The 22,639-nt window shown below is 52.8% G+C and overlaps 1 protein-coding gene across 1 annotated transcript in view; it reads left to right on the top strand.

The window, feature by feature from the left end:
* The window catches only part of WDFY4 (WDFY family member 4), a 277,878-nt gene extending 266,955 nt beyond the window's left edge, over window positions 1-10,923 (top strand). The window contains exons 59-63 of the mRNA XM_060034652.1: window positions 1,021-1,200; window positions 3,509-3,691; window positions 5,704-5,788; window positions 9,409-9,520; window positions 10,500-10,923. Coding sequence (XP_059890635.1) covers window positions 1,021-1,200; window positions 3,509-3,691; window positions 5,704-5,788; window positions 9,409-9,520; window positions 10,500-10,566 — 627 coding nt within the window. The 3' untranslated portion in view covers window positions 10,567-10,923. The remainder of the gene's footprint in view (window positions 1-1,020; window positions 1,201-3,508; window positions 3,692-5,703; window positions 5,789-9,408; window positions 9,521-10,499) is intronic.
* Window positions 10,924-22,639: the final 11,716 nt, after the last annotated feature.

Here is a 22,639-nt window from a genome sequence, read left to right as displayed (position 1 = left end):
CCACTAGGTGAGGCAGGGTAGTCACGTTTTAGAACACCACCTCCGCACTTCTCAGGCTGATTCCAGAGGACAGCAGGCACGTGTGTGCACGACAGCTCTCAGACCAGGCTTAGCTGGCAGCCTCTGGGACAGCTGTGATGGAAACTGTGCCGCTGCCAGCAGCAGTGGGCCTGGGGGTACCAGTGTGCCTGGCAGGCCTCCCCAGTGCCTCAGGAACGTGTGCCCAGGGAGCAAGACCTCTGGCCAGGTCTGGACACGTAACCATCCATAAGCCAAGCCAGACCCTGCACAGGCCAACCTGAGGGCCAAGACTGAGGCCCTGAGTCACTGGCTGCTAGGAAGTGAGACTGGATATGAACCCGGATCCTTTGGACTTGAAAAGTCAACACCTTTTAAACTATGACCTGATCTCCCTGCCTTCTTCCCAGTTTAGTTTCCAGGGGCATGTGTGTTTCTGAGGTTCCCTTAGTGTGATGCTCAAACTTGAGCATGCCTGAAAAATCCCTGGACAGCTTGTGAAAACCCAGGTTTCAGGGCCCCACTCCCAGAGTTTCTGATTCAGTAGATCTGGGTGGGACCAAGAATTCACATTTCTGACAAGTTCCCAGATGATGCTTGTGCTGCTGGCTGGGACCCCACACATTACAAGTCAGTGCCCTTTGCATATTAATAGCGGTGTGTGTTGCTTCTGGATGCAAGGTAGTGTAGGAGAGCACAGAGCATGAGGATGCTGCTGGTGTCTCTGTTTGGGTTATGATGAAAGGACTGCTGACTCTCCCCAGCTGAGTGTCAACCCTGGAAAGTGATGGTACTGAGAAGCCAGCCATTGACCCATGAACACACACACACACACACACACACACACACACCCACCCCCCACAGACTTTGGAATCACTGAGTCACTCTGAGTCTCTGTTTCCTCATCTGGGGCCCAACAGTAAAAGGGAGAGTGGAACATCTCCCCAAGTAGCTGGGTTAAGGGTCCCTCGCATAACGTGTGGTTCCGTCCCCTGTCGCTAGGCCTTGTATGGACACACACAGGCTGTCACATGCCTGGCAGCATCGGCAACCTTCAGCCTCCTGGTGAGTGGCTCCCAAGACTGCTCATGTATCCTGTGGGACCTGGACCACCTCAGCCGTGTAGCCCGCCTGCCCACCCACAGGGAGAGCATATCTGCCGTTGCCATCAGCGATGTGTCGGTGAGGCCCCTCTTTCTCAAATGTCTGTGTCCTCAACATGTCCATGATTCTGCACGCTGGCGTGGTGGCCAGTGCCCCGAGAGGAAACCTAGGGGCAAAGACCACCCCAGAGTATTGAGAGACCCCAGATGTGTGGAACATTCTCTACACAGGCAGAGTAGAGCCATCAACGAGTCTCAATTTGGGTCTTGATTTTATTTTTTTGCTTCTTTATTTTTTTTCCTTCAGTGGCTGGGGTAGTGGGAGGCGTCTGTTCTAACACAGGCGTCAGGGAGTTGGGGCAGGAAGTTAGCTTTGGTGAGAGATCTTCTGGGCTGCCTGACTAATTCAGCTAGCTGACTGCAAATCTGTGTTGACTCAGCAGGTGCCTCTGGTCTCCAAGGCAGGAAGTGCCTCTGCTTGTCCCTCCATGCTGGCTACCAAAGATAAGCCTGTCAGGAACATATGTGTGTGTGTGTGTGTGTGTGTGTGTGTGTGTGTGTGTGTGTGTGTGTGTGTGAGATAGACTAATACACATATATATATATATGTATATATATATCAGTGTATACCTATATCAGTGATATATATCAGTGTATACCTATATCAGTGATATATATCAGTGTATACATATATCAGTGATATATATCAGTGTATACATATATCAGTGATATATATCAGTGTATACCTATATCAGTGATATATATCAGTGTATACATATATCAGTGATATATACATATATCAGTGTATACATATATCAGTGATATATATCAGTGTATACATATATCAGTGATATATATCAGTGTATACATATATCAGTGATATATATCAGTGTATACCTATATCAGTGATATATATCAGTGTATACATATATCAGTGATATATATCAGTGTATACCTATATCAGTGATATATATCAGTGTATACATATATCAGTGATATATATCAGTGTATACATATATCAGTGATATATATCAGTGTATACCTATATCAGTGATATATATCAGTGTATACATATATCAGTGATATATATCAGTGTATACATATATCAGTGATATATATGTATCTATCTCAGTGTGGAGCTTCTTCTACACTGGAATCCCCATCATAGGGTATAGGGTTTTCTGAGGATCCAGAGACTGTGCATCTGCTAATAGAAAAACCTAGGGGCCTGGAGCCTGGACAGACTGAGCAGGGGTACCACAGGAGGAGGAAGAGATGATGAAGGAGCCTCCTGGTGCTAATTTGGCTGAAAGTGGTGATCCAGATAGGCTTGGATCCAGGATGAATGTTAGATGGGCACATGGATGACGGTGGATGGATGATGGATGGATGGACGGATGGTGGGTGAACGGATGAATGGGTGCATATACTGGGGAAACCACCAAGCCCTGATCTGGGAGAAAATAAATTCATAAGGAATTATGTCCCCAGACCTCAGAGAAGACTGATATCAGGACCACAACTTGTTTAACTCAGCTTGTCCTGGAGCTGGTTGAGCTCACCGAGTGCCTGCTGGGCCCCGCGCTGGGTGCTTGGTAGAGGTGTATCAGACGTGGTCCCTGGCCTCAGGCAGACTCCACCAAACGATTCAGGAAAGGACATGATGGAGCCCAGCCCAGAGGGCTGCAGAGGGGCAGGGAGCTCCCTACATCCCTGCTGTGGTCAGGGCAGGGTTCAGAGGCATGGCCCCAGATGGCTCTTGGGGTCCTTGGTGGGTCCTTGGTGGCAGTGACCGCTACTCTGTTGGGCACAAAATAGACAAGGACTTGAGAAGAAAACACTCTGGACATAAACATTTCAGAAGATGCAATGGGCAGATTTCTCCTCAGAAATTCCCCCTGGGGCGGTGGGGGGAAGTTTGCCCCATTTTATGAGCCACATGCAGTCATTCAAACCTCTGTAACTTGCCCTCCACCAGGTGTCATCCAAAGCTGCTTCATGGGGACAGGGCTGGCCAGCCAGGTGTGGACCCTGTGTCCAGGCCAGGGGTGGTGTGCAGGCTGGGTCTTCTATGCCAGTCAGTACGCTGCCAGGGAGAGGGCTGTGGGAGGAGCCCAAAGGGTGAGCCAGCCGGTCTGAGCTGGGGAAAGCAGTATCCAAACACTTGACTGCAGTATGAAGAGAACCAGAAATGTACACTTGTGTGAAAACACAGCAGACCTATGAGTCTGCTGGGAAGAAGTGGGTATCTTAGGAGGTCTGGGAGTACCTTGGTTAGTCCTCAGAAGATGACACGTTGAGGGTGCTTATGTGTACAGACCGAGTGGCTGGGCAGATGGGGAGGCAGCGACTCCTGCCTGAAGTGAAGCCCGCTCTCACTGCTGCAGGGCACCATCGTCTCCTGTGCGGGAGCCCACTTGTCGCTGTGGAGTGTCAACGGACAACCCTTGGCCAGCATTACCACGGCCTGGGGCCCAGGAGGAGTCATAACCTGCTGCTGCGTGATGGAGGGGCCGGCATGGGACACGAGCCATGCCATCATCACAGGGAGTCAGGATGGCGTGGTCCGGGTACGTGTGTCTTGGGCAGGATGAGGGCATGGTACAAGAAATGTGTTCATCTCCATTCTACCCACTTCCTCTAAGGGTCAAATCTGCAGGCTGCATTTAAGACCATCCCAGACCACGTCCCCACACAGCAAGTGAGGGCAAAGGCAAGGCTCTTTCCAGGCAAAAAGTAAATACATAAGATTATATAATAGATAAAATTATATAAAATTTTATACATACATATACTCATACAATGAAATAAATACTTACTGTCACAAGGTATAAAAGCTGAATGGTCAAATGCATAAGAACATAGGCCATTACTGAAAAGAGACATTTGGGCCATCCTTTCATCCATCCATCCATCCACTAATCCATCCACCCATCCAGCTGTTTATCTCTCTACCTACTCATCCATCCATTCACTATTCCATTCATTCATCCATCCTTTCATTCTTCCATCCATCCTTCCACCTACCCATCTACCCACTCACATGTCCCTGCAACTATCCATCCATCTATCCACCTAACATTCATTGAACTCTGGCTCTGTACCAAGTTCCTACAAGCTGTAGGGGACACAGAGATTAATAATAAACAGGCCCTTGTCCTCAAGATGCTCACATTCTAGAAGAGAAGACAAACAGAAAATACATGAGTGTGGTTCATACTATGACTGGGATAATCAAAGAGTGCCATGGATCCTCTGAGGAGGGCCATGGACAGAGAGATCATCAAGAAACCAAGAAGACAACGAAGGAGAAACACTGAGGTGGGAGGTGTAGCACGGAGAACAAAATACAGTAATTTTTCCGAGACTGACAGGGAGGAGGAGGGCATGAATAAGATAAGGAATAATTAAGAGCCCTGCTCAAGAAACTGGCACTTAAAATCCACAGTTTGTGAGACGAAATGTCAATTGAATGCCACTAGGTATTCAAGAAAATGCCCTTTGAATTCTCACTGTGTGCCAGGACGGCTAAAACGCAGCCCTGTCCTCCCGGAGCCTCCACGCCCAAAGTCTCAGAATAATCATGGAGGTGATGCGTCAGGAAGCAGAATGAGTAGCGTGGTGGGGGTCCAAGGGGAGCATGGATTTATTTCCAGCAGAGAGCGGTGGCATTTCAGCGGAGCCCTGAGGATGAGGAGAGGTCGGGGCATATGGAGAAGGCCATGCAGGCCGGCGCACCAGCGTGCGTGCACAGGAGAGTTGACTGAGGGGAACCCCCCGAGAAATCTCCTAACAGGGCCCCGTCCGTCGGCTGGGAGGGCCAGGGTCGCTGCAGAGAGCAGGGTGTCCTGGGTTGGCCAAAACATGAGAGGCCACGAAAGTCCGGGCTGGGTGGGTCGTGGTCGGCACTGTGGGTCCGTGAGAGGAGCCTGGGCGGCTGGGCAGCAGCTGCCTTTCCTTCGTGGGGCCCCCAGCGCAGGAGCGTGAGTCTTCCAGGGGCTTAGCCCTTGCCCACGCAGCGCAGTGACTCCCGGGACGGCTTGGCACTGGGCTAGACCCGGCACGGCGCTCACAGCAGCATGTAAGTGGAGGCTGCTCGTTGTCCTGTAGGGACAGAAAGTCCAGGCTCGGCAAGTGGGACGCCGTCTCTGCGCAGCCTGAGGGCGCCCACTTCAGGCCTGGGACCAAGAACCAGACACAGAGGACGGGAGGCCCTGCTGCTGAGTGGTGAGGGAGGCTTCCAGGGATGGTGGCAGACAGACAAGACGGCACTAGCTGAGTAAAATGATAGTAAGCTGGCTGCTGAGTGTCGTCCCTGTAGGTAAGGGGTTGGGGGAGATGCCCCATGACCCAGAGGTGGGGAGAGAACGCGCCCAGGCTACAGCCTTGCTCGGCCAAACCTCCGCACAGGGAAACTGAAGCCTAAGGAGGCTTTTCTCCCGAGAATATGGCAACATCAAAAGTGAAAGGGGGCCATGCCCCGCTTCCCTCAGGGTCCCCCAGGTGTGGAGGAGTGGATGGGCCCCGAGCCTGCAGACAGGTTCACTGCCCCAGCCCATGGCGTGTTCTCTGTTCTGGACAGATCTGGAAGACCGAGGAGCTGAAGATGTCTGTTCCCGAGCAGGCAGCGCCAGAGGGGCCCTGGGCTCCACCTCCAAGCCCCAGAGGTAACTGCTGTGCTAGTGATGCCTGTGGGGCGCCCTTGGCTTGCTCAGCCCTCCCTCCCCTCTCCTCTCCTTGGCCCAAGGGCTGCAGCTCCATCCAGGCCTGCAGAGCCCAGGGAAGCCATCGAGTCTCTTGGGATGTTGCCAAGCTTGCAGGTGAGGAGCACGTTTCCTGAGAGCTGCTGGTGGAGTGTGAAGCGGTGTTTCAAAGCCTCCCTGAGTACCACACTCACGCTGCAGGGATCAGCGAGCTCTGGGATGCTTCTCGGGCGTGTGAACACTAATGACGGTGGTTGTGGGGCTCCGGAGCCCCAGGAGGGGGACACACCCAGCAGGGCTTGGTTTGATGCTCTCCGTCTTCCTGGGTGACTCTTAAATGCCAAACTCCCCAGCCCAGGACTTGGATCCAGCTGGCTGTTGGCCTGGACTGCCAGGCTGCAGACAGGAGCAGGGACGGCTTGGCTGTGTCCCGGGGAGAGGAAGTGGTTCCATAGGCCCCGGTCTGCCCTGCTGATCCTGACTCAGCCCCGCTACTCTCCATGGCAAGTTCCTCAAAGTGGGTCTGAGGGTCATCTGCGTCAGCATCGCCCAGGAGGCTCATGGAACATTGAGATCCGGGACCTGTTCTCAACCCAACCTCAGGGAAAAGGTTGGAGGTGGTCAGAGTTCCCATGTCTAACAAGTCCCCAGGTGAGTGGTGGTGTCGCCGAAGTAAGAGAACCACCGTCCTGCAGCAGAGCCCTCTTTGGTTGTGGCAGCTGGGCCTGAAACAAGAAAATCCGTCCTGCCTTCTGCCATCATGGCCTCTGGCACCAGCACCACCATGGCCACCATCGCAGAGCTGTGAGGGAGAGAGGTGACCGTGAGCAGTGTCCACTGTGCACGCTTCCCGTGCATTCTCTTATTTCTCACGGCAACCCCACGAGGAAGATACTACGATGACACCTGTGTGAGAAATAAGGAGACTGAGGCAAGGAGCAGTCCAGCAACTTGCCCAAAGTGACCCAGAAGCACATTACTACTATCGTTCTCATTTCTGCCGCCAGTGTAGACACGCCCACTGCCAGAACGAGCTCAGCCGCCGGCACCAGCCCGTTCCCTCCAGGATGAGCGCGGGCACAAACCTCACCACCAAGGCCGTCACCTCCTCTTCTCACCTCCCTGGGGCCCCGCCATCACCTCCTCCAGTGCAGCCAAGCTTTCTCAGTTCTGTCTTCGTCAAAGGTTCTGGCCCAGAACTGAGACATCCTTCTTCGTGCCCACGATTCAAGAAAGCACGTTACCATGATGTGAGAACTCTCCTGTCATCATGAGTCCTTCTGGTTTGCTCTGCATTTCAGGACCCACATCCACTAGAGAGAATTTTCCAGGTTGTGGAGGGTTGCTTTCTAAAGGGAGTAGCCATTTTTAGTTAGTTCATTTCTGAAATGTGCTCCACACGTCCTTGATTCATTTAGTCACTGATTCATGGATTCTTTATTCACATAGTAGGGGCATTTGCTCAGCCCCTACTAGGTCCTAAGATCTACATGGGAATCCCTTTCTTCAAGATAACACCATCTGGAAGCCCTTGTCCACAACCTGGGCCAACCAGAGTGGTGACCCTACAAGAGTCTACAACCACTGTGGATTCAGTTCACTGGTCCTAAGACCTCTAGGGTCCTTTGGGACCACAAGGAATCAGCCCATCTTAGTGTAAAAAGAGACGCATGAGGATTGCGCACTCTAGGGAACTCACAGCACTTCTTTGGAGAACAGGGAGCAAACTCTCTCCCCTGCCTCCACCCACTCAGCAAGTGCGAGGTTCTTATCCTCTGCCTGTTCATGAAGAGATTCTGTGGCACACCTGCTTGAGAGCACACCACTTCAGTCTTGGGCTCAGCTACCCACTTCTGAAGCTTCCAAGCTCCCATAAGCTAAAGGTATTAGCTCAGCCCCTGGTTGATAAGTGGATGTCTGAGCAGGAATGCTGGTTGCGTGGGTGGGTGGATGAATGGTGGGACAGACAGACAAAGGGCACCTCAGAGCCATTCCGTTGGTTCTGGAAGTGCCAATGGATCAACGGGTTTCTACTCAGGATGGACAAGGTTGTGCTCATTGGGAATGGGGTCTCGTGAAATGAGAAGATGAAAATCAGGAAACAAGGCTCTAGACCCAGCTGCGTCTCCAGCAACCTCTTAGGCCCTCAGTTTCATCAATAGAGGTACTTCCTGTACATCCTAACTCGTGGGAAGCAGATGACAGAAAGATAATAGACGTAGTCCAAGATCTACTCAACAAAATGTAGTTCATCATTATCATTTTCTTGGACTACTAAGAGACTTCTCCCCTAACACACCAGCTGATGACATTAGGGGACTTACAAGATGGTGTCAGGTGGACAGGAGCCCCAGGCCCACATCCTTCCCATGCTGTTTGTCCTGACCTGCCTGAGGTCACAGCTGTCAAGCAGAATTAACTGCCAGGGTTGCAGTTACAGTTCAAGGGAGGATTTGGATGAAATGACACAAGGGCACAGACATATTCATAAAACTCAGGCTGGGCCACCGCGTAGAGTTAGCAAATCCATGTGCAGATATACAGGCCTCAGCCACCGGAGGGCTTGTTGTTCTCATAATATTGCTTATAACTGTTTTGTTGGAAGGGGACCAGTACTGGGCCTGACACACAGATGTTTGCACGTCTCTTGGTGTGTCTATTACTGCATTCCTCAAATACCTTAAGGGGCAAGAAAGGAGTTCTTTGAGGGTATTGAGGATATTAAGGTTACTGCATTTGTGTGCAGATGTAATCTGATTTCTGCCTGGAATTCATTTATTTGTCATTTGCAGCAAGGACCAACCCAGTTGAGTCCAATTTATTTTGGGAATCGCTCCATAGATTTGGGCTCAATCTGGTACATAAAAAAATGCTTGGGAAAAGCTTGGTTTTTGGATTTTTGCACAAACACAAACTGCACAGAGCTGCCTGCCACCCTGGGACAGCTGGGGCAGCTGCACCACTCCTGCCCTGACTCCGACCAAGTGACTTTGCAGAGACAGACCCAGCTGACGTCTCTCCACCTCACCCTCCAAGAAGCAATTACTGTCTGTCCCCAAATACAGTCATTAAAATGACTGAAGTAACAATCATTGAGTTATATTTTTTGAAAAAACGTTCTCTGCATTTAATTATTGGTTGTGGCGTGAGAGGATTTAGATAAGTTGATAATGCCGACTTTATGTAATTTATTTTTACTAAGCAATTATGGGCTGCATTACATTCCTGGCAGCAAGGTATTGTGGGGCATCTTATTAAGCATAAAGCCAGTAAACACTGATGAACAATTTTGCTGAACTAGGCATGCAATTTAGAAAGCAATAATACACAAATCCAATTTGGTACACAATGGATACCGCAGCACGTCAGCACATGTAACTATCACAGCCTGCAAATTAAATTGGGAAGGCCCTTTTTGCAACAGCACAGACCAAGATTAAATATATTTTCCCCCTCAATTTAACAAGTTGCTGACCACAAATATAAATATATGTGTATGTGTTTGTGGCCCTGCGTGTAGACGTACACATGCACGTGTGTGAAAACGCTTGGGTTTTCTAACTCCCCTCGCACACTCCTCACAGGTCACAGGTGGGAGAAGAATCTTGTCCTCTGCAGAGAGCTGGATGTCAGCGTTGCCTTGACAGGGAAACCCAGCAAGGCCAGCTCTGCGGTGACAGCTCTGGCTGTGTCCAGGTAACGACGGGTTGGCTGCTCCCGGCCTCCAGCAGAGGGCGCTGTGCCACCCCTAGGAAAGCCCTGGCTGTTCTGCTCAGGCCTCCCCGGCCCTGGGAGGTGGCCTTGCTACAGGGACCCAGGGATCCAGAGGGGCCCAGCATATACAGCATACAGGCGAGGCGGCCGCGTAGGGCCCTAGGAAATTGTTTTTGACACACACATTCTTGCTCTTCCTCTCTCTCACTCTCTTGAATATCTATGAATTCATAAAGAAATCCAGGAGGTAAAAGTATATTGTTTTGTGATTTTATCCTAAAGAGGGACTTTTTTCCTGAGGTCCACTGCCAATGGTTAACATTTGGTATAATGATTATCCTACGTTACAGAAATTGCCTTTCAAGGGCTCTAAGCCAATGTGGAATAGACAAGTGTCAGATACGACGTTTGGCTACATTGTTTTATTTTTCACAATTACCCGGTGGCGCTGCTTACTGTCATTAGCCAGTTCTACTCACTAAGAGTGTGGTCTCGGGGGGCCAGACCTTCAGGGGCCACTGTCCTTCCCTCCCTGCCCTGGAGGGGGCCATTTGGGGTCCGTGGTGGTGGGAATGCCGGGCTGAGGCGGGGTGGCTCAGGCTGGAGTCTGTGGGTAGGGACAGAAGGCCCTGGGCCCTAATTCTTTGCTGGAGAACTTGTCCTTCCTTCTGCCCACCAGCCTGACCGCGTATCCGCTCGAGGGAGAAGTTCAGGGCCTCGCCCTCCTCCCTGGAGCCCTGCTCTCCGGGAGCGGCCCCTCAGTGCTTTGGGAGCCACAAGCCTCCTAGTTCAAAGTTGTCCCCGGTTCAAAAGACTCTGCGGTGGGTCAGCTCCCCCCGCTTCGGGTGGAGGCCAGGTACAGGCTCCTGGGGTCCTGGACTGAAGCCCCACGTTGTGATGCCACGCGCGCAGGCTGCACAGGCTTGCTCTAACATGCTTGTCTGTTCTTTCTCTTCCCAAGAAACCAGACCAAACTCCTGGTCGGCGATGAGAGGGGGAGAATATTCTGCTGGTCCGCAGAGGGTTAGGAGGCGAGAGCTGGTGGAGGCGCTGGCATGGCAGCCGTGTGCCCTGAGGGACAGCAACACCAAGCAGAAGGCGCAGACTCAGTGCCAGGGGTGCCAAGGAAACCCCCAGCCTCCCTTCCGAAAGGTCCCCAAGGATGTGGCCGCTGGCCGCTAGAGCTACACACCCTGAACTTTGGCCTTGGATTGCACAGGGATGCACTTCTACAAAGCAGATACACGCGCCCATCGGGGCCCGTGAGCAGAGCACTGGAAAGCGTGGCGCGAGGGTGCTAACCGGCGCACGAAATCACACGTGACTCCCTTTTCATAGGGCTTGCTGCACTGGAAAAACACTGGGCCGCTTACTGGAAATTAATGGGAAAGACTGTATTGTTGTTATTTTACTAAAACAACTATTTTCCAAACACAAGAGGGCTCTTGAGTTTAAAATTTCCACCCTTTCCCACTGAGGTATTTGTAGCTCCGCACTTAGAAAGGCCTCAGGGACGCACAGCCCCCTTTCAGAGTGTCTCTCCGCCCCTCCAGCTCCCCCGGTGCAATCTGGCTCCTCCCGTGGTCTTGCTGTGCGGGGGGACCTTAGCGTCGGGAGCAGGGGCCCACACTCGAGGCCCAGCGGCCATGGCTGGGCTCAGGCCACGGACGCAATGGCTGCCCACCGCAGGCGTAGGCCAGTCAGCTGGGAGGACACACCCACTCTGCACCCCACAAGCAGGTGGTGGGTCCCAGCTGGGCTCGGTCTTGGCAGGTTTTTCCAGGGACCTGTCCGTACAAGGTCAAGGGCCCCAGTCCACGTGCTGGTTTTGAGTTGCAGCTCATCTTGCGAGAATCTGGACTGCCATGGGACTTTGGTTCTCCATCTGAAAGTACATGGCAGCGGCTAGTTAGCCCCTCTGAGGAATTCCAGTACCTTATGGTTCAGGCATTGGATACTGAAGGCATCACCCTCATTCTCACGTCTTCTCCTCACCCCCAGCCTTCTGGAAGCCTTGAAAGGAAATTCACCTGCCTCTTCAATGAAATCCAGCTAAGGTGGGCGTACAGAGATTTGGGGTGGCAACACTTCTTAGCTTTAACTCCCTTCCTGAGACTTTCCTTCTAGAGAATATCAATCTTTCCCATATTTCTCCAAGCCCTGCAGAGGCCCTGTTGGGTGGCCCATCCCAATTTCGCTCAGGCCTGGGGATGGCAAATAAATGGACTCAGTGTCTTGTGGCCCAGGTCCTCTGGTCTCCAGGGGGGTAGTGAGTCAATGTAAAGATACATATTAAGAAAGTAGAGGCGGGGGCTTCCATGGTGGCGCAGTGGTTGAGAATCTGCCTGCTGGTGCAGGGGACACGGGTTTGAGCCCTGGTCTGGGAGGATCCCACGTGCCGCGGAGCAACTAGGCCCATGAGCCACAACTACTGAGCCTGCGCGTCTGGAGCCTGTGCTCTGCAACAAGAGAGGCCGCGATAGTGAGAGGCCCACGCACCGCAATGAAGAGTGGACCCCGTTTGCCACAACTAGAGAAAGCCCTGGCACAGAAACGAAGACCCAACACAGCAAAAATAAAATAAAAATTAATAAACTCCTACCCCCAACATTTTCTTAAAAAAAAAAAAAAAGTAGAGGTGGTATGAACTATGTCAAAAATCGTGAGTGAGTGAGAGATAGTTAGGAGATAGTAATCTATCTGTCAACTTTGAGGTCTTTGCAAAGGGAAAGGAGGAGGAGGAGACTTGTCTCAAGTCCTGAGCACTCCTCCCTGGGTGAGAAGGGCAGGTGTCTGACCCTGGGGCCAAGGGTCATGTCACCTCCTGCATTGTCTGCATGTGCTGTTAGCAGACAGCCCATTTGCAATCCCCTAGTAAGTCTGGGGCTGCAGCAGAGGACCATAAATTGAAGAGCAGAGTGCAGCCCTCCCCGGGAAGGCCAACAAGCCGGGTCATAAATATCAGGAGCCTGCTGTCATGTTTCAGGACGCAGCTCACGGCGTTCGCCCAGAGCGGAAAGGCCTGCTGGCCCAAAGGCTCTCTTGGGCTCATTCGTTCAACATTTCCTGAGCACCGCCTTTTGGTTCCCCAAATCACGGGAAAAATGGGGGTGGGGGATGGAGATCTTGCTGGGGTCTTGGAGCTAAGATGTTTGTGCAAACAAATGTGACCTGAAGTGGAAGGGAGACCTCACGTGCCCTTGGGAACGTCATTCTGGCTGTAGTCATTAGCTAGGGCGGCTGTAACAAAGTACCACAGGCCGGGGCGGGGGCGGGGGGGGGGGGGAGCAGTTTACACAACAGAAGTTTTCTCACAGTTCCAGAGGCCAGAAGTCTGAGAGGAACGTGTCTGCAGAGTTGGTTTATTCTGAGTCCTCCCTCGGCTCACAGATGGTTGCCTTCTCCCTGTGTCTTCGCGTGGTTTTCCCTTTGTACCTGTTTATGTCCAAATTTCCTCTTCTTCAAAGAACATAAGTCATATTGGATTACGGCTTATCTATATGGCCTCATTTTACCTTGATTACCACTTTAAAGATGTTATCTCCACATATGGCTAATTCTGAGGGCCTGGGGATGAGGACTTGAATTTGGGGGAAGACGTAGTTCAGCCCATGACACTGGCTGGAGGAAGTGACCCTGGAGCAAGACTTGGAAGGGCAGGTGGGTCTTGGCCTTGTGGAGGTGGACAGCAGCGTTTTATAGGACAGCGTGGGCGAAGGGACAGGGTGCGTCGGGCTGGTGGCAGAAAGAACGAGCAGGTGAAGATAGAAGGCAAGGTGGAGGCTGGAGGGAGGGGCGGCCGCCGCTCCGGGGCTGTGAGGCTGCAGGCAGGGGCTGGGGCAGGGCGAGCAGGAGTGAGGAGGCAGAGATGGACCCCCCACCCCCACCCCCACCCCAAGAGCTGCATCCCAGTGCCCAGCTCACGGGGGTGCTCCGCAAGCGCTGCTTCCGTCCGCGCATGTGTAGATGAGTGACTGAGCCGTGGTGGCGGGCGTTTCAGAGTTGGTGGTTCTGGGAGTGAGAAAAACAGCTCTGAGTGATGGCAGGTCCAGGCAGTGGCCCCTTCACGGGTGGGGTGAAGCAACAGGGAGCGAGGATCCGGGATGTGGCTGGGGAGGATGCCAGCATCCTGGGGTGAAAAGGTCGATGCTCTCCACAGAGCTGGCAGCCGTGGAGCGTCCATGGGAGCAGGAGAGGCTGCAGGCAGAACGAACCCCGAGGAGGTGGCAGAGAAGGAGCCGGGGAGGCAGGGTCACCGTCGGCGCTGTGTCAGGGAAGGTTCGGGGGACTACCTGGTGGCAGCTCCTTCCTAGTGGCACTGAACTGAGAGCCTATGTTCCACCAAGACCAGCTCCCTGTTACCTAGAGGAGGGAAGCTGGGCGTGCAGATCCAGAGGGAAGCAGGGACACCCCGACCCTCGCTGCAGACCTGGCGCCCCGTGGGCTCCAGCGGGGTCAGAAGCAGAGTCTGCTGGGGTAACAAACAGAGTGGGCCTGGGATGGGGGGCAGGGAGAGAAGCCCCAGGCACAGCGGGAGTCCAGGGTGCGAAGGTCCTCGGCAACCTGGGTGATAGGAGACTCCTGCTGGCCTCAGTATTCCAGAAGTCAGCCAGCCTGGGGTCCCTGACGGTTGTCAGTGATGGAGGGAAGTTCCAGGACAGAGGCCCGAGGAGTGGGGAGGGAGAGCGGGCTGGGCACCAGGGCCCCCAACAGAGGGGCAGGCAGGGCAGAGGCCAGGCACACCGGCCAACTGGGCTGAAGTGCGAGCGCCCCGCAGATGCAGGCCTGCCAGCACCCCAAATCCAGCAGGGACAAGGGGCCCCCAGAGCAGGAGCTGTGCCAAGCTGTGCAGCGACCGCTCCGTATCTGGAGACCAGAATCTGAGGATGGGCACGCACAGTGAAGGTCACAGATGAGAGCTGCGCCCGGGCGCCAGGCAGCCTGAGCCCCGTTCCCAGTGTCCCCACTTCCTGCCAACTTCAGCCTCAGTTTCTGTATCCGGAAAATCAGGTTCCAGTGTGTACACAATGGCTTGTCGTGAGAGTGAAATCCTACCTGTTTATTTGATGGAGGGATGAAGCAAACGACAGGCCGCCAGTCCCCGACATGATGTAATCTTTCAACACATCACTTGTTCATTCACTTACCAGTATGTTTTCTTGCTGAGCCAGGCCTTGTGCCAGGGCCCTGGGAACAGAGAGCCATTCTGCCCTTCCCCGGGGAGTCCCCTGCCCAGGCTGGGCAGAGGACAGAGAAAACATGACAGGAAGCACGTTTGCTCTCACTCCCAGAGGTTTATCAGGCTGAAGCCAGGTGCTCACACAGGAATGGCATTTCTTCGGGAACATCCTGGGAGGCAAGTCCGACTCTCAGGCTCTGGGGCTCAGTTAGAGCAGAAGCCACAGTCTTCGTGTTAAAAAAATAATCGCTTGGGTGACGCTGATGTGGGCTGCAGAGTCCCCACTTGGAGGAGACATTCTGGAGTAGATAGAGACAGGACAGGCCGAGGATGGAGGTGTCTGCCCTCTGCTACCCACCCACCAAGAACAGGTGGCTTGGGAGTGGCCTCTGGGGTCAGGGACTCCCGTATTCTACTCACATTCACCAGCTCAGCCTGAGACAGCAGCCGTGCCCAGCTCTCACCCAGCTGAGCCTTCTTAATAACTTCTTAATAACTGTGACAACTTCCTAATAACTCCCGTGACAACTTCTTAATAACTGTGAGACCAGCCCCCAGCCCACCTCCACAAGCAATGCTGTAGCCACTGCTCCCACCCTGGGAAAGTCTCAACTCTGTCACCGTCCCCAATAAAAGCTGCTCTCCGAGCCGTTCATCATGGCAACACTCCACATCCTCTGAGAGGCAGGGAAGAGGACCCCGTGCAACCGACATCCCTCTAATTGCAGAGGGGAAAGCAGGGCTTCCCAGTGGGGCTGTGAAAGCACCAGATCAGGATGTGCACCTGAGTCCACCCTCAAGGACATGGTTCTACCTACTGTGGCCCCTGGGAAGGCTTAGGACGTGCCCACCTCACCACCTCGACAGGCCTGGGCTCACCTGGACATACTTGCAAGAAAAAAGTATTCGTTGTTTATTGGAAGTTCACATGTAACTGGGAGTCTTGTATTTGTATTTGTTAAGTCTGGTCACCCTGCTCCCTGGACCCCTTAGAGGCCGGGAAGGATGGTGCCCTGCCCAAGGGCCCAACACAACCTGCTGGTACTCGGTGTGTGATGGGTGAATCCCTTCTCCTGAGCAGACTGAAATTCAACAGTGGAAGCAGGTGGAGGGCTCACGTGCGGCTCGTTCTTCGTGCCACCAACCAAGTTTCCAGGGCCTCTGATCCCTCTGGCCCTCCCTTCTGGGGGATAGAGCCTCCTGCCCCATGCTGGCCCTCTGCTCTCATTCTTTTGTGCCCTGGCCTCCAAGGACAGCAGCCCAGGGCTCTGGAAGCCACTTGTGACAGGAACTGCCTCCCCCAAGCCCAGCCAGCAGCCAGAAGCCAAGTCATGAGAACCCGGTCCTGGGACCTACAGAGGACCTGGAGATTGGATTTGAGCACGTTAACATGCAGCCAAGGAGGGCACATTTGGGCAGGAAAAGACTCTTCATATGAAAATCCTGATGAAATTTGTTCAGCATAAAATCAAATCTCTCAAACCAAAATCAGTTTTGCTTCAGTAAGTTCTTGGGTACACATCACATGCCCCGACTGGACGGGTGTGTGTGTGTGTGTGTGTGTGTGTGCTTCATAGTTTCTTAGGAAGTAGAAGGATTCTCCCAATTGTCTCCTTCCTCCAAATCTCTGCTCAGGGAATACTGTGTTGCCCTGGCTGAGATCTCTGCCCCTAAACTGGTTAATACAGACACAGCCCTTGAGCAAGACCCTTTACCGCCATTTGCCAGGAGTGCATCATTAGAGAAACACCCCTGGGCAATGACTTGGAAGTGGTCCCTGCCCCCAGTGTCACTGGTGCTCAGCGAGGCTGAGAGGCACAAGTATGGGGTGCAAGCAGCAGGGCCAGTGGTGGGGGCCTCACGGGGCTGGAAGCGACCCTCACAGAGAAGCTGCAGCGGCGGAGTCCATGGGGATCAGACCTTGAGGGCACGAGACGCTCCCCGAGCAACTTCTTAAAATAACTGAGGGGTCCCATGTGGATGACCTGCCACTGTGCAATGGGGAGCACAGCCCATGAAAGTGGGGCATTCCCACTCCTCTTGAACAACAGGCTGAAGAAGCCTGGGGATCTTGGGGTCCCAGGGTACAAGCGTGAGCATCGCCCTCACCCGTGTGAGGGGCCTTGGTTCTTCAGGAGTCTGCAATGACTGGGGGATTGGCCAGCTGTGCATCTGGCCCCTTTAGTCCTCAGGGCAGCCAATAGTGATACCCCCAGCAGCCTAGGGAAGAGGGCACCCAGACTCCCAGTCTCTATACTGGTGACCTCTGAAGTTTTGAGACCATAGCAAGGTTACAAACTGTTGGTTTGGGGGACCAGGTAGAGTCTGTAGGTGCCTTCAGTTTGAGCCATGCACAAACACTAGTCATGTAAGAAAAATACCAGTTAAATAAGGTACCTCTCTAAGGAGAAAAAAAAAAAAAAAACAACAGCGACCACCGAGTGAGGAAGGGGCCAGGGAGCATGGGAAGAGAAATATGAACCAGGGTGACCAAGACAGCCTCCCCAATAAGATGACACCTGAGAGCTGCAGCAGCAGGGGAGTGAGCACTGGGTGTCGGTGGGAGACGGTGGGGGGAGGATATTCCAGCACACGGATGAGCACGGGCGCATCCCTGAAGAAGCAGCGTGCTGCTCTGAGAAACAGCAGGGAGGTGACTGTGATTTGGGGCACAGTGATGGAGAGTGTCAGGGACAGGGTCAGAGTGGAGATGAAGGGACGGCCATAGGAGCCTGTCACCCTGGGGCCAGGGGCTTTCAGGCTGCCTCTGCTCTGGAGAGTGGAGGGAAGCCTCTAAAAAAATGGCCACAGAAGGTACCAGTCTGGCCAGGTGTGGCCAGGTGATGCTGGCCTCACACCACCCACATCCTGGGAAGGTACCTCCTGCCTTTGACCTACGAGGCAGAGTGCCCGCCCCCCGCTCTCAGTGGCCCCGGCATCTCACATTCCTGGCAACTGTGCCTTGGAGTCTAGGCACAGGGCTGTGCCCATTAACCAACTGGGAGGCCCACGTCAAGCCTCCTCCCCGCACGTGGCTGAGGCCTGGCCCCCGGCAGGGACCAGTCCTGTCTGCTCCAGAACACGCATCCTCGGCCGGGGAGAAATTCCAGCTGCCAGACTCCAGGCCGAGCCCAGGGCCCTGCACGGGGATCGCTGTGAAAAATAACAGAGATGGTGAGCTTGGCCATTTCCTGTACAACACATAATTAGGTTAGATAAGAAACTAGCTGTGTCTAAGTGCTATAAATGTCTATATTAAGCTATTTTGAAAGTGCTGAGCACTTTGACATTTGAGAGTTCAGAGTAATTGAGGTATTGAAATAAAATTGCTTCTGTTATTTAAAAGGTCATTATCGTCTGCAGCTAGATATATGAGGACTATTTTCCACTCTAGTGAGCCGTTCTCCCTGGCACAATTAGTATCGCTTGAGCAGAGGCCGCTGGGGGACTCCCATCCGCAGCCCCCGCCAGAGGCCCAAGGTAGCTGTTAAGACACACGGAGCACGAGGAAAGCAGAGGAAAGCCTCCATCACCCAGAATCACCACCGGCCCAGGGAGCGCCGTCACCGTCGACTCAGCACCTACTGTGTACTGGTCTCTGCATGGACGCTTTCTGTGCAATTTTGTCTCATCCTCACAAAAGGGCCTCAAGGACGCCCTTAGTGTCAGAATATTGCAGGCGAAGACTCGAGGCCGTCTGAAGGGAAGGGACAGAATGGTGGGCCGGGCAGGAGGCTAGCACTGTCCCCCATTCACTGAGCACTTAGCATGCTCTGGGAGGCTGCTAGCCCTTTCCTGTCCTGGCTTCTTTAAGCCTCGTAACCATCTCAGGATGAACCATCTCCATTTCACAGATGAGAAAACTGAGACTTGGAGAGGTTAAGAAACGAAACAGCAAGAAAGTGGCTGGAAAATGCTTCAAGTCTCAAGAATTTTAAGAATGTTGGACTTCCCTGGTGGTCCAGTGGTTAGGACTCCACGCTTCCACTGCAGGGGACACAGGTTTGATCCCCGGTCGGGGAAGCTCTGCATGCTGTGTGGTGCGGCCAGAAAATAAAAAAAAAAAAGTCACCCAGTGCCTAACCCTTCTACACTCCAGCCCCCCACGGCTCAGACGTGTCCTGACCCTCCTTCTGTCATGTCCTGCCCCTCCCCCAGCCTGTTGGACCGCGTGCCTTTAAGGTTCCTCTCAAAGAACAGAAATAAGAGTGGCCCCAGCTGAACTAGCTACATGGATGGATTCAGACCAACAGTTCCTGGGATGGAAACTCTGCTGAATGAGGGTGCTGGCCTATGGGGAGCATGCCACAGGCCTGAGACCTTCACCAGGCCCCTGAGTCTGTCCGTCCTCATGAGTCACATGGTGTTCCTGAGAGGATCCAAATTAGGAACAGACATCAAACTATGCTCAGCAAACATGACTGTTAGAAGGTTCCACCATAAAAAACGAAGATGGGAGCTTTCCTCCAATTCTCACTCAAGACACTTCCCCCCGCTCCCCCAACTGTTAAGGTAAATAAACAGAACGTTCTTAACTACAAATTAGATACCTAAGTTAGTACTCAATTATATCCTTGGTGATCGTTGATTGAACATATCACAATTTCTACATGTCTCTCAAAGAGATCCTTGACTTCCAAAGGCATCTTCGTCTCAATAGCAGGGGACTCACTGCTCTAGGGAATGGATAAACGGCAATAAGTCAGCACTTACAGGGCACTCCGTCTGTGTGAAGCCCTGTCCTGAGCAGTGGCGATCAGCCTCTTAAAAAAACGCATCCTTTGAAAGCATGGTCTCAAACAGATACCTGTACACTCAAATTCGTAGCAGCATCATTCACAGTAGCCCAAAGGTGGAGATAACCCAAATGTCCATCGATGGACGAATGGATAAACAACTGATCTGTACATACTACGGACTATTATTCAGCCTTAAAAAGGAAGGAAATTCTGACATATGCCATGATAGGGATGAACCTTGAGGACATGATGATGAGTGAAGTAAGCCAGTCGCAATATCCTGGACTCTCCAAATCGCCAGCATCACTACTCTTGCACTTTGAGGCCGTTATTAAGTACAATAAGGGTTACTTGAACACAAGCACAGCGATACTGACATTGCAACAGTTGATCTGATCACCGAGACGGCTACTAAGTGACTTACAGGCAGGATACTCTGGACAAAAGGATGATTCACATCCTGGGTGGGACAGAGCAGGACAGTGTGATATTTTAACACACTACTCAGAACAGCCTGCAATTTCAAACTTATGAATTGTTTATCTCTGGAATTTTCCATTCGGTATTTCAGGACCGCTGTTGACCACGGGTAACTGAAACTGCAGAAAGTAAAACTGCGGATAAGAGGGGGGATGACTGTAATCCATTTTACGTTTGCCTTACTTGGGTTCATTAGAAGTTCTGTTTTCCTCTGTTGCAAGATTTTTATGAGCTGCGGAGTCCCACTGAATTCCTCAGAGGAAAACTCAGCCGGGCTGGACGTTGCAAGCGGCAGGGCAGGTGGTGACGTGGCGTCACTGGGGTATGAGAGGCAACTTAACAGGGCAAGGAACAGGAGAAGGACGAGTGGGCAGGGGGTACAGGGAAGCAGCAGGAGATAGCCCTTCTTCTGCTAAATGGCAGGGAAGAGCTAGAGTGGCTGGAAATTAGACCAACCCCTGGGCTTTCCTCAGAGAGGGTTCTAAAAAAAAATATGTGTTGAATTTGGGGGAGAAACACAATACACCAGGAACACCCTTTGTAAAAATGTAAGCAACTTAACAAACATAAGCTACTCTCACAACCTTGCTCCAGAGCTGGGATTTCATCTGGGGAAATAAAATATTGCTGAAGCCTCTATGCATTAGCCTGAAACTGTCTCATACGGAGGCCAGGTATCTTCCTAGGAAGTCGAGGACTTTTCCCCCAGGCCCAAGACCTCTGCTGTGGTCTTCTGATGGCGGTAGTTTCAGAGGCTGCTGGAGGGTCCTGAGACTGCCTCCTGGCCCATCCTGGTCCAGCGCTTCTCTGGGAAAATACACCAGCTCCTTGTGGTCCCACAGAAGAGGCACCTCTGCAGGTCCCCGAGGTGGTAGACACCCCAGGATTCCCGTCAAGCGTCCTCCCTCCCCCTGCTGGGCCGGACCACAGCCAGAGGGTGCTGGCAGCCACTGTGGCCTTGTCACCCACCCCCCCAGACAAGTGTGTTATTTCATGCTGTTCTTTGACGGAAATTAGCGGAGGGGGCTGCCAACAGGATAAATATAGCAGTGCCTTTCTGCTGAGCTGTGGAAGCTCTGGATGGTGTGGTCGGAGGCACGGCATCTGGATGCCTTTAGGGAGGAACAAAATTTATAGGAAAAAAAATCCGTTCCACATGGGTTGTTTTTTAGTTTTCAAAGAGCCTCCCCAGTCCTTGGCTGTTGATACCCTTTCTAAGTACTGAGAAGCAGGTGGGTACCAGGCCCTGTGACAGGCTGCAGGGACAGTGTGGTGACAAGGCACACAGGGGCCTGCCCTTAGTGGCATTATTTCATTGCTCTGCTCACCAAGGCACAGCAGTCTGAGGAAGTACAACCGGCAGCCAGAGACCGATCTCAGGGCTCAGGGAAGACGCTGGAGAGCTCTCTCTGCACGAGGCCTGGCATTCACACGGGTCATATAAATACTAGCAGATGTTGTTATCCCCAGCTAAGCTGAGAACAAGCTGATGGGAGAGCCAGCCGGGGGGGCTGGACCCTCCCAGCTCAGCATGAGCACGAACACTCTCAGTCCTCGGCCTGCGGGGTGGCTCTCGCTGGGGGGCAGCCGCCTCTCTGTACCCTCCACATGCCTAGCCCTCCCCTGCTGTCATCCGAGGTGACTGTGAGCCCATCCCTGCCCTCTCTCCCAGAGAACTTATGCCACATGGGAAGATAGCTCTTTAAAGCCTGTTGGCCCGGGCTCTTTTTCACATGAAGACACTGCAGGTCGGAGGGCTCAAATGGCTTCTCAAAGACACACAGCAATTAAAAGGCAGGCCCGGGATTTGGACCAGATCTGCCTCTAAATCCTATACTCACGCTACTGAGTGAGAAAAGCCAGGATTCCAGCAAAAGAAAAAAAACTGTGTGGGAAGAGAAAGAACACCAGACACGGAACTCATCTGGAGACTCTGATCCTGACTCTGGCGCCCAAGTCAGAGAGATGGCTTGGACGTATCTGCTGGGTTCATAGTCTGCTCGTGGTACACGACGCAAAGGATGACTTTACCTGTAAATGGAATGAAGGGGCAGGGAGAGACGAAAACAGGGAGATTATGATAAGAAGCGATAGAGATTTGGGCCAAGGTTGGATGGGGAAGGGCCTGTGTGGGCATGTAGAGGAGAGGCAGAGAAGCTGACAGAGACGGAGAGGGGAGGGGAGGTCCCTGTGAAGAAGGAGAGATGGAGGCCGAAGGTCCTCAAGTTCTCAGCGATGGCCACCAGGTGGCACTGTCCACCCCGAGTAGCCCGGCTACGGTTCAGGGCTGGCCTCAAGAGAGACGGAGGTGGGAGAAGCAGCCTGGGGGCGGCCACGGAAGGGGCAAGGAAACTGTCACCACCACAGCCGCGTCTGTTAACTCAGGAAGTCCCTAACCCGGAATGAATCCCTCACAACATCCCTTCTTGACAGTCATATGCCGTCAACAGTCAAGCTGGCCATAAACAGAAGAGTTTGTAAATCAGCAAAGGTCTCTGTATTCACATAGCCATAAACCATGTGGACAGTTGTTTGCATAAATTCCCGATCTGTCAAAATCAAGAGAACAAATCCGAGACAAAAGTAATCAGGCCACCAAGCCCCCTTCCTCGGGGATGAGAGTGGAGAAGAATTCCTCAATTAGGGACTTGAAGGTGGAGAACTTCTCCCTGCAGAGTATCTTTTTGTTCTCTCTGCCATCCC

Source organism: Delphinus delphis, chromosome 16 (assembly GCF_949987515.2).
Source record: "Delphinus delphis chromosome 16, mDelDel1.2, whole genome shotgun sequence".
Taxonomy (NCBI): domain Eukaryota; kingdom Metazoa; phylum Chordata; class Mammalia; order Artiodactyla; family Delphinidae; genus Delphinus; species Delphinus delphis.
The sequence above is the reverse complement of the archived record's forward strand: the minus strand, read 5'-3'. Positions and strand labels throughout refer to the sequence as shown.